Genomic DNA, 11,647 nt, shown 5'->3' with positions numbered 1-11,647 from the left:
CGCGGTGCACGATGGGAGGTGTAGTCCCGGAAGCGGCCGTTGCTAGGCAGCGGCTCCATGGGGCCGCGGAGGCCGCAGGCCTCGGGCCTGGCCCCGGGGGGCTCCCGGAGGCGGCGGGGGGCGGGCGGCGGGGCCCGGGGGGACTCCGAGGGTCGTCCCGGTGAGGTGGCCGCTTCCACCAGCCTGCCGCCGCTGGTGCGGGGCCCGGCGCGCTGCTTCCTCCGTTGTACGCTGGGCCCGGTGCTGTGGGCAGGCCCCGCGCCCCCGCCTCGGCCCTCGTCCGCCTCCGGTGGTGGGGGGAGACCTCGGGAGGCACCGTCCTGAAGGTCGGGGGGCCGGGGGGGCGGGGGGCGGCCAGCACCCGCTTCGCTGTCCGCTGCGGGCCCCGGCAGCTCGCTGCCTATCTGACGGGTGAGCACGGAGGTCCTGGAGAGTGTCCAGGGAAGGGCTGCGAGGGGGCTGGGACACAAGTCCTGTGAGGAGCGGCTGAGGGACCTGGGGGGGTTTGGGCTGGGGAGAGGAGGCTCAGGGCAGACCTTATTGCTCTCTGCAACTGCCTGAAAGGAAGGGGTGGGGAGCTGGGGGTCGGCCTCTGCTCACAGGTAACCACTGATAGGACCAGAGGGATCGGCCTCAAGTTGTGCCAGGGGAGGGTCAGGCTGGAAATGAGGAGACATTTCTTCTCAGCAAGAGCGGTCAGGCGTTGGGACGGGTTGCCCAGGGAGGTGGTGGAGTCCCCGTCCCTGGGGGTGTTCAAGGCAAGGTTGGACGTGGTGCTTGGGACATGGTTTGGTGGGTGACAGTGGTGGTAGGGGGGTGGTTGGGCCAGGTGATCCTGGGGGGCTTTTCCAGGCCTAATGATTCTGGGATGCTGGATCAGGAAGGTTTTGGTGTCTCCCTGGGGGCTGGCAGCAGTCCTGCTGGCGGTTGAGGTTTGGGCGGGTCTCCAAAACACTGCCGCCGCCTGTCATGTCGAGGTCAGGAGGCTGTTAGTAGCATATTTTCCACATTAATTATGCATTTTAATTTCGAAGAGTGTGAAGAATACAAAGACATTCAGACGAGCTTGTGCTGTCATTAAGGTGCTTGCTTTACCCAAGGACCTGCAGGAACTTTATTGGAAGGCTGATGTCCAGTGCGTGTCCCCTGCTGGCACTACTTTTATAGTGATATTATAGTCTTTATGCGGTAGAGCAGATCTTATGCTTGCTTATTACACCCTGTTATCAGTGCAGTGCTTTACCTGCTGTCTGGTGCCCAAAGAACTTCGTGCCCAAAGAATGGAGCTGCTGAAGGAGCTAGGGAACGAGACTTTTTGAGGAGCAGCCGAGGGAGCTGGGGTTGTTTGGCCTGGAGAAAAAAGGAGGCTCGACGTAGACCTTATTGTACTTTATGATTATCTTGGTTGGTTGTAGCGAGCGGGGATCGGGCTCTTCTCCCAAGCACCGGGTGATAAGACGAGGGGAAATGGCCTCAGGTTGCGCCAGGGGAGGTCGAGGTTGGGTTTTGGGAGAAATTTCTTTAATGTAAGGGTTGTGAGGAATTAGAGCAGGGTGCCCAGGGAGGTGGGTGAGTCACCATCCCCGCAGGTCTTCAAGAGATGTTTAGATGTAGAGCTTGGTGACGTGGTTTAGTGGTGGACTTTAGGACTGGGTAAAGGTTGGACTGGATGATCTCAGTGGTCTTTTCCAACCTGACTGATTCTACGATCCTATTTCCCAGTTTTGTGATAGAGCTCTATGTTAACCTCTAGCATCTCTTTCATTTTACCCGACAAGTCTCAGTTGCGTTTGATTGTGGCCTTGCCGTGTCGCTGAAGTCAAGCTCCTCCTGATTTTTGCAGATATGGGCGTGCTTGTCCTCGAGGTGATGACCAAACTCGACCACCTTCCAACTGGCAGAGTGCAGATCACCCAACTGCCCCAGCTCTCTCCCAGCCACCCGGTCGGGGGGTTTTTCACCATACTTTCACCAACGTCTGAGGAACTGGGCGAGCTGCAGGTAGTCCTCCCACCTCTGCTCTTTGTTGTCCTATATAACGCTGTAATGCAGAATAATCAGGTGTCAGGACCCGGTTGTGCTGTGTATACGTGCTACAGACCTGCCCCCTGCCCTAAAACATTTACAGATTAAGGTAGGAAATAAAAAAACGAGCACTGATGACGTTGATACCGGTTCCCTTAGAAGGATGTGTGGCGTTGGTAGTTCAACTTGAGTCAGAAAATTTGTGAGGGTGAGTTTTTAATGGTGGATTTAAAAATAGATAGTTCTGGATAGTTTCTCTGGAAAACGCCGATAGTTCTGATGTTTCTCTAGAGCCTCACAGGGCTGATGTTTGTAAAATATTTGGAAATCTGGAGAAAAGAAGGTGCAGTTCTGTTCTGCAGCCCTGGCTCTGGCTAATTTATGCTGAGAGATAGTTGCCCGTGGTTTGGAAACGTGGAATGTGAAATAAATAGCTGTAGGTACGTCCGAGTTTTAAGATGTTCCATAGCTGAATGATACAAATATCGCTTTGTGTGAAAAAGTGTGAGCTTTCCGTATCGTGAATAGTGAAGTTGAATAGAGTACGTGCTGCACTTCACTAAGAAAAAGATGAAACACTATTTCCACATTCTATTTTTCAGGTTTCGCTGGTTCTCGAACCTCTGTCAGAAACGCATGGCACCGGCAGCTCGGTCCCAGCCCCAGAGGGAAGTTTAGGTACCGCTCCTGCTCAGGGTTGCAGCAAGCCCCGGTTTCTTGCTCCATCGCCGCAATCTGAGCGTACACGGGTGACTGCTGCTGGCCAAGAGCCTGCTGACAGTAGCAGAGCCACAACTCCCAGGTATCTTTTCTTTGCCGTGACAAAATTCTGGCTCACTTTGCATTCCACACTTCTCTTAAAGCAATGACAATGCTCTTGTGGATTATGGAATACTTGATTTTCTTCGAACACGCCTTTTATGAACTCCAGAACGTTCAGCATTTAAGAGCCTACAGGGACGGTTTCTCGTCTGGTATAAAATTGCATCCATCCTACCTTGACTTAGTTCCATCTACGCTAGTTGAGGTGCCACGAGTCCTTTATTTACAGCTTGAGTCAGTCTGGCCGATGGGAGGAGTGGAAAATGAGGAGTCAGTAAAATGAGATGTCACATTTCTTTTTGGAGTGGGTACAGAAGGGAAGCAGCTGCAGTGCTGGGGAGAATTTGAAGAGGTTTGAATCCCTTCACTGCTCCACTTCAAATGGATCAAATGCTGTTTTCTTTTTCAATAGAGGAAAGGACCATTTATTCTTTCAAGAGAACTCCGAAAACATAAAAGACGTTCCTTCTGCTTCCCACCGCCGTCTGAGTTTACCAGATGAACATTTAAAAGTGAATCCTTTAAAGCAGCAAGTGTCATTTCCCACCAGCGCTGATCCTGACGCGCCTCCCGGAACAAACACGCGTGTGTTCTCTTTGCATAACCCAGCTACAAAGGACCTGCTCTCAGGTTTGTGTGCAGTTGGCATAGAGAGATTTAAGGAAAAGTGACTCTCGCATGCTCTTCCTGTATTACCTCAAACAGAAAAGGATAACAAAAAGATGTTTACTTTAAAAAAATTAATATTTTAATGTGCCTGAGCCCTGACCTGGAGGGATAAAGGAAAAGGAATTTCAGCTTCACAGCTGTTTAATTGTTGCCATATCTTCTGAGATGGCCGTCAAACGATGCCACTCGTGTTCATACAGGGATTGGGAGGGTTTCTCTGGCATTTTCTGATGGAAAATGATTTCTTTTCCATCGCCTGCTAATTAATTAACATCCCTTTTCAATCACGGACCTCCTGGACTGGATTCGAATGAGCAAGTTCCCATATGTGTAGTCTTTGGAGTTTTTATATTTTATGTATTTGTAAAGAAGACTTTAAATTACACTGCTGATGAGGTATCCTAAGGTGACAAGCTCTTCCGTAAATTTATCTTGCTGCTGGATCTTAATAATGCCTTCTAATGCCTGGCTTGTGTGTGCAGATGAGTTATTTGTACAGCTGTGAGTGGGAGACTGACAGAGGATTGCTGTCGCTCCCAGCTGTGCTTTATGGTGCATAGCATGCACTGAACCTCTGTTATGTCAAGATCTCTTTATAGTAGTATAAAATAGAAGGTTCCCGACTGTATCCAGCATGCTTATTGTGTTTGCACACAGCTTTTAAATTGCGTTTGAATGCTGAGGTTTCATCCTTCCACTTATTTCTCAGCTCTTCTGGATCAAGGCAATAAACTCCGCGACGCCATGGTTGTTTCTGCAATGAAGTCTAGCCCGGACATGGAGATTGAACTGAGCGAAGTGCCTCCTTTCGTGAAGACGGATGGTTTCAAAGCAGCCGCAAAGTGAGCTTGGAAAGGGGGAAGTGAGATTTAGTTCCAAAACATACATTTTGAGGCCTTATCCTTGAAATACTGAGATTCACGTGCTGTATTTTAGCATTCTGAGTCAAAGGGGAAATTAATTTGTCTTTGTGAGTAAAAGCCTCCATTTTGTGTATTGATTTTAATCATCGTGTAGTAAGCCTTGACTTAAATAATTTTAATTATGTTTTGCACTATTTTTATATATAGTACAGAATTATTTAATAATAAAATATCAAACGTTGGTAAGAGTAGGAGTATGATAAGGAACATAGCAAATTCAATGTCACTTGCTCACAGAGAACAGGTTTTCAAAGAAATACAGTAATTAGTGACATAAAGTGAGTACTTTTGCATATTCTAGTTTGCTTCTGTGGGTACCAAAACACCCATGAAAATTTGCGTCTCTACCTGTGTTCTCAGAATTAGCAGTCATTGTTATTTCTGTATGAACTTTGCTAGCAGATGGGTAAAAATAAGTGTGCCTTTTCAGCCTCAAACTCCAATTTCTTGCTTTGTAGTAGACTTAGTAAATGTTCTCAATCCAGTGAAAGTAAAATTTAGAAGAGTTAAGACAAATGCACATTTTTTGCAAGAGAAACGTTACATTCTTATTTTTGGAACAAGATGAGTAATTGCTTTTGTTCCACTGTAAGCCAGAAAATGAGGTCATTCTTTAACAGTCAAAGCTGCTGTGCAAATACAATTTAAATCATTCATATGTGAGTAGCAGTAATGTCGTGTTTACACTTTTTCAAAACCTTTTGATATTAAAAATTTGTTTAGGTAAAAAATGGTGTGGAAATGAAAACATAAAAGCACTGGATCAAAAGTCACTATCGTGTGAAAGACACCCAATGACATGTATAAAAATTATTGGTGGCTCTCAGTTCATCTTTTGAGGTATAGATGTGCATATGTGCTTTCTTTGTGATGACTTAATCAGAACAATTACACGGGTTGGCATTCGCTGTGCCTTGAAGAACTCACTGGTTGTAAGAAAAAAGTCCCCAGTGCTTTTGCTCAAACTATTCATTTTTATTTTTTTTTAAGTAGGTGGTTTGTTGGACTCTACAGGAAAAATTCACAGCATGTCACTTATAAACGTCTTACTTGACTTTCTCAAGCCCTCTCTCCTCTCCCTTGCAGCAACTGTGTTTAAACTGCAAGTTTGGGCCATCTTGACACATGGCAAAGTGTAAGATTTTTGGATGAGAAATGTGACTCGCAGCGGAAAGTTGTAGGAAGCTTTTATGTACCTGGAGGTTAAGCTACAAATTGGAGAAGGCTGAACATAACCTTTGCTTTTTACCCTTTATGCGACTGAAATCCTGAGCGTGCCAGAAAGACTTAATACCTTTATTTTTCCTTTCACTGCTCTCTGTGCTGCTATCGCTTGTTAACTAGGAGCCCAAACGTCTTGAACTCCGATTTTGTGCCTGCTCCTGAAGATCCCTCCCTTCACATCTGACGTCACAAGTCAGCAGCTGGACCCAACTCCCTGAGCACACTAAGGATTCCTGCAGAATTGTCCTTATTTGTCCACTTTATACTGAAAAATGCCTTTTGACCTTCATATTCTCCACATTTCTGGAAATGTGAATTGCATGAGCTAGTGGTGACAGGAGGTGTTTATCAGCTTGCACTCAGCTTTATATACGACAACCTGGGTGGCTCAAAGTCCCTTGCTGTAAAGATGACAGGAAGATTAATCACAATCTTTGATAAAATTAAGTTACTTGAAAGTTGTAACTGTTGTGTCCTAAAATATTGAGATGTACGTAAATACAGTGTTTCTGTGAAGGACTTAGAGTCTGTTAATTAAAAATAGAGAGGACTAATAGTTATCTCTAATCTTTCTCAGGTATTAAGTTGACCTTTCTCTCTTATTTTGTGAAGAGTGGCAAGAGTATAATCGATGCTTCCATTGTCTCTATTCCAATCAGGGGTAGGAGGCATACAGCTTCTGTGTCAGATGTGCTTCAGAATTTCAGTTCCTATGTCCTGTTCCCTGCACTTATTTTTTCCCTGCAACTACTGGATAACAGTGAAGACTTTGCAGGTCATAAAATGGCTTTGAACTTATAGCACAGATGGAAAACCCTTTAACCAAACAAAACTCAATTGTTCCAACCGTGCTTTAAAGATAGTTTTATCTATGTACCGAGACACAGTTTGTATTTATTTTGGATTATTCTTAAGTATTACTGAGAGCTTAAAGAGACCCAAAAGGTATAAAGAGCTTGTGAATTAGTATTATAGGTAGCTGTTTTCAGATACCTTTCACAATGAAGGTCATCAAGCACTGGAACATTTTGCCCAAAGGGGCTGTGGAGTCTCCAACTTAGCAGATATTCAAAACCCAACTGGACAATTTCCCAATTTCCATGCTCTAGCTTTGAGCAGCGGCTTGGACCAGATGATCTCCAGAGGTCCCTTCCAACCTCAGCTGTTCTGTGGTTCTATGTGCATATATTCATAAGCGTTTTATTTCAGATGGGTCCAGAGATGGTATTGTAAGGACTACTAGCTGGGCACAGCACTGTGCAATCATAGTTTGGCTGTTTCCAGAGGCAGTAGAGCGCAAATCCAGTACAAAATAGGCAGCGTTGTCAGAATTTGTATGAAATTGACTGCAGAAGTTGCAATGCTATGTTACGTTTCTTTCTTCTGTTTCCACAGTGCTGACTTATCTCCTGTGCGTTTCTGGGATCAGACAGGTTCCCTTTGGGATTCTCTGTCCATTGGGAGCGAGGTGTATGACAGCGAACTCAATGATCCCCACTACGACCAGAGTCTCCTAGAGAGTCTTTTTTACACGGCTCCTGTAAGTGCAAAGCAGAAGGAAGGTGCTTAATATGCAGTCTCTAAGGGGAAAGGAAATCAGAAGCCTGTATCATAAATAAATAAATAAGTCAGTAGTAGTAAAGTTTAATAAAGTATCCTACAGAAACTCGTGAGAACGTTGCTTAAAATTAGTAATGTTAATAAATTAATACTATAAAGAAAAAGTCAAGTGTTGAATTTGGAAATCGTGAGGACTTAGGCTGTCCAAGAAGCCTTGTTTTTTATATGTCTGTGAAAAAATTTGTTAGAATGTTATTTGTTTCAAATTATGCAATCCACAAGCTGTGGGTTGCTTTTTCTTTATGTATCCTTTTTGACAATGATGGCTAACTTATTTTACACGCATTATTTCCATTTCAGAAATCAGACTCCAGTTTAAGTGATTTCCTCAGTGATGAAGACGTTAACCCTTCCAAAGAAATGGGCAAGACAAAAACTGTGAAGAAAGCTGATTCTGTGAATCCACAGAAGGATTCCAGTGCCTTTGATCAGGATCAGAAAGTGACAGAAATTAAGCCCAGGTAAATAGTTGTGACTCCTTTAGCAGCACCTTGCTTGTAAGCTGCTGTTAGCAAGAATGTTATGCTATGCTAATGTTATAACTATGTTATCACACTCTGTCCTTATCACACAATTTACTGAATAGACATTTTGGTGGGGAATTTTAGCATTTCTGGAAATGATAGAACCCAGGAGTAGCTGTATGCTGTTACAGAAACTGTTTAAAGAGGTGTAATTAGTGAAAATTGTGAGTTTGACAAAAATGCAGTAAGCCTAATAATATTTTGAACTGTCGAAATAGAAATACTAAGATCGGAGCGAGCCTTTTGAACTCTCACCCTGTCTCTTGGAACAGTAATCACTTTGTAACCTTCACCATAAACCAGTCCTTGTGCTGAAGAAAGCAGACTCCAGACCAGCCTTGTACAGTTCTGTGGCCTTGTGTATGTATCAGAACAGCTCGCATCCTGTGATCTGTCTTTGCGTAGCATTTCTAAGTGTACAAAACATGAATCTACTTTACAGGGACAGAGTTCACATCAGCAGAGCATGTTTCACTGCTGCTCTGTGTTCTCTCCTATATCTGCAGTAAGTAAATTCTGACCTGAGCTAAATTGCATTTTTTTTTCCCCAACACAGAACCAATAAAACTGCAGAATATTCTGGGATCAAAATTATTCTTTTTCTCTTGTGCTTTGACTTTCCTCTAACTTGGGTGAGGAAGAAAGTTCATTTTTGTTTTTTTTTTTGTAGTCAGATACACTTTTGGCTTATCAACTAATTACAAAACCGCACATGCCACAAAGGAGCAAATGTCATGTAACTTAAATGCAAACCAAAAGCCTGAAGGCCCTGCTATTAATCACAGAATCACACTATTGTTAATATTGAAATGCACTTTTTGAGGTCATCCATCTCAACCTCCTGCTTAGACAGAGTCAGTTGGAGAGGTTCCCCAGGGCCATGTCTGGTCAGGCTTTGAATATCTCCAGAGGTGGAGACTCCACAACCTCTCTGGGCAACCTCTTGCAGTGTTTGACCACCACCCTCACAGTAAACAATTTTTTTTCTAGTTATGATCAAGCTGTTTCAAAAAAAGCTAATTCTTATGAGATTTGAAATGGTATTTCTTTAATGCTGAATACATTTTAAAAGTTTACACAGATTGCGTATTTCCACACGTTTTGTTTAAAGAAGTAAAAATGATTCTATTTTATGTAATTTACAAAAAGAACCAGTAGCATTATGCTTCTTTGTTTGCTAGTTTGCGTGCATACGTACAAAAGATTCTGGATTCTAACAAACAGACAGGAGAATCACAGTAAACAGTGAATTAGAAGTTTCTCTGTTTCGTGTGTTTGCTACTGTGTCCTTCAAAAATCTGGTTATCAAGATTTACTAGTACAATACCAACAAGTATTAAGGTTTGGTTTTTTTTGTCCTAATACAGCTCCAGACAATTATTTCTGAAACTTTTCGTACAAATACTGCTGTTTTATATTCGAGTAAAATTCATATCTCCAGAGGTGCCAGTACAAACCATTTACAGGTCAAGTTTTAGAAATAAACTGTGAGATTTTAAATTATGACAAAAATCCTGTTGCTGTTCCTCTGCAGCAGCGATGGATCCAAGCTGTTTCTTCTGCTCTTGTTGTGTAGGACATGAAAAAGAAAAAAAGCTTTTGTTTTCAAAGAGTTCACCTACAATAAGCATCTGTCAAAACTCCAACAGCATGGAACGTGCTTTTTTGATCGTTTGTTTTAAGTAATAGACCCTTGATACTGTATATGATATGACTTCTGCTACAGAGACCACCAAATTTGTTGTAAAAGGTACATTAAAATGTGTATTTTAATGATTCATGAGCAGTTTCTAAGTAATATCCAGCCAAGCTACAGTTTTCTTTTCACGTAGTCATGTTAAGAATGTTTGTGTAGACCTGATTCTCAGTTTTGTCTCTGCAGCTGCTCTCCTACTGGACAACTCGTTCCTCTGGATGTTGGCACAGAAGAAGTTCGCGTCGCTTCCTTGAGCATAGACAAGTTGGCTTTGCTGGGCAGAATACACCTGGCCAGAGTCATCATTGAAAGCTTGAGAATCCCTCCCGAGAGCACCCAGATTACACCGAGAAAGAAAAGTTTAATGGGGAAGCCTCCAAGGCCTGCATCAGTTAATAAGTGGTAAGGGGGATTGTTTCTCACCAACTTCTTACCTGTGCCTTGGAGGTAGATTTTCCTGAGGTCTGTTTTGTCGCCAATTTTACCTGAGCTCTTCAGGCTTCTGACATAATCCCATTTCTCTGGTCGTCTCAGCAAACCGTATGCTATAGATTTCTAAAAAGTAGAGATGGGGATAATTTGCCCTGATGTGGTCTCACTTCAGGCTGTTGTTTCTAGTGTTTTGGAAAAGTACAAATGTGCTTTGTGCATGGCCGTACACTGCAAACAAAAGGCATTTTTAGAGGAGAATCTGACTTACACATAACCCATTGAAAGAATAAAATAGTTTAATTCTAAGATAATAGAGTAACTTAATAAATTGTGAATACAAAGTTTGTCTGCTATGTTTGGGTTCATTATGTGCATTAGACTTCAGCTGGAGTGTGATCACCCATTCACTTTTTTATTCGCAGTACCTTCTTCGTTGAGTACCACTTTCCTGTGGGAGCCTCCAAGAACGAAAAAGGACAGGTCTCCGTGACAACAGAAGTGATTCGAATAGCTTCAAGTAAAATCACTGACGGCGGTAAGACCATTATTTTTCCTCTCTTTTATTTAGTCTTGTTGATTGTGACATCAGTTAGAAATTAGTAGCATTTTCTTAGGTATTTTCCTTGCTGCATGAAAAATATTCTGTTTTATATCATGATTGGTGGCACGTCTACGAACAGAGTTAGTGCACTGCAGGTAGTGGAATGCTCCTCTTTGGGAAGAGATCTTTTTTTTTCTTCCAAGAACTAGTCACATTTCTTTTCCTAGGGACAAAAATAGCAGGTCAGTATGTCCGTTCCTTCATGTCAACGTAAAACCGATATCCTTTCTGCAATAATACTTAAGATGACAAAATACTTTTATCTCAAATAAATACCTAATTCCTCCAGGTGCTGAAATATGTCACGTAACATGCGAGAGCTCAGAGAGTCTCCTGGATCCAAGAGCCCCTAACAAGTCCTACGCTCCAATCAGTAGACGTTCATCTCTTTACAGAGTTACCGCTCCTTGTATCCCTGAGAACGTTTTAGTTTACAGTTCTGTCCTTGATGAGCAGAAAATGATGCATGAGCATCATTCTGTGCCCAGTCTTCCCAGAAACTGGAATTCCAGAGTGATTTTCAAATGACTTTTCCATATGGTCATTCATTGGCTTCGCATCTTTCTGTATTGAATTAATTCTGAGTTCTCCACCTGCGTACAGACAAAACTTCTGAACCTCGGCTGTTTGTACCACAGGGAGAATACAGGCTCCTGCGCTTTGTCTTGTGGAGGTAGATTCCAGCTCTTTGGAACTTAGAAAAATTGATGAGGCCAGAAATAATTTGAAGAAGCCATCTAGTCAATCCAATGTACCCTCATTTTTCCTGAGAGCTGCTTATCTCATTCATTCAAGATCCTGAATGAGAGAGATTCCTTAGCCTCCCCAGGCAAACTATGAAAGTTCCTTCCTGTCGGCAAATTTTTCTTACATCTAACCTGAATTTTTGTCATCACAAGAATACTTATTTTATTCATTGTGAACAAGGAAAGCACACTACTTGGTCGCTGTTACTGTACTTCTTGTTCTTCTCTTTTCCAGACTAAGCACCAACCCATTCAGTCTTTTCTTGCAGATAATATTTTTCTCCTGAACCTGTGATTATTCTTGCATCTCAGCTTTTGACTCTGTCTTTATTCAAAGTGAGCCAGAACTGCCCTCCTGCTATTTC

At 42.9% G+C, this 11,647-nt stretch overlaps 1 protein-coding gene across 1 annotated transcript in view; it reads left to right on the top strand.

Moving 5' to 3' along the window:
- The first annotated feature begins 57 nt into the window (after nucleotides 1-57).
- C2CD3 (C2 domain containing 3 centriole elongation regulator) overlaps nucleotides 58-11,647 on the top strand; it is a 51,323-nt gene continuing 39,733 nt past the window's right edge. Inside the window, 13 exon segments of the mRNA XM_040534068.1 lie at nucleotides 58-265; nucleotides 268-411; nucleotides 1,844-2,001; nucleotides 2,628-2,827; nucleotides 3,260-3,477; nucleotides 4,226-4,358; nucleotides 5,784-5,834; nucleotides 5,836-5,869; nucleotides 6,496-6,536; nucleotides 7,059-7,203; nucleotides 7,584-7,744; nucleotides 9,690-9,905; nucleotides 10,358-10,470. Coding sequence (XP_040390002.1) covers nucleotides 58-265; nucleotides 268-411; nucleotides 1,844-2,001; nucleotides 2,628-2,827; nucleotides 3,260-3,477; nucleotides 4,226-4,358; nucleotides 5,784-5,834; nucleotides 5,836-5,869; nucleotides 6,496-6,536; nucleotides 7,059-7,203; nucleotides 7,584-7,744; nucleotides 9,690-9,905; nucleotides 10,358-10,470 — 1,822 coding nt within the window.

Source organism: Cygnus olor, chromosome 1, assembly GCF_009769625.2.
Source record: "Cygnus olor isolate bCygOlo1 chromosome 1, bCygOlo1.pri.v2, whole genome shotgun sequence".
Taxonomy (NCBI): Eukaryota; Metazoa; Chordata; class Aves; order Anseriformes; family Anatidae; genus Cygnus; species Cygnus olor.
Note: the sequence above shows the minus strand (reverse complement) of the source record. Positions and strands in the feature narration are given on the sequence as shown.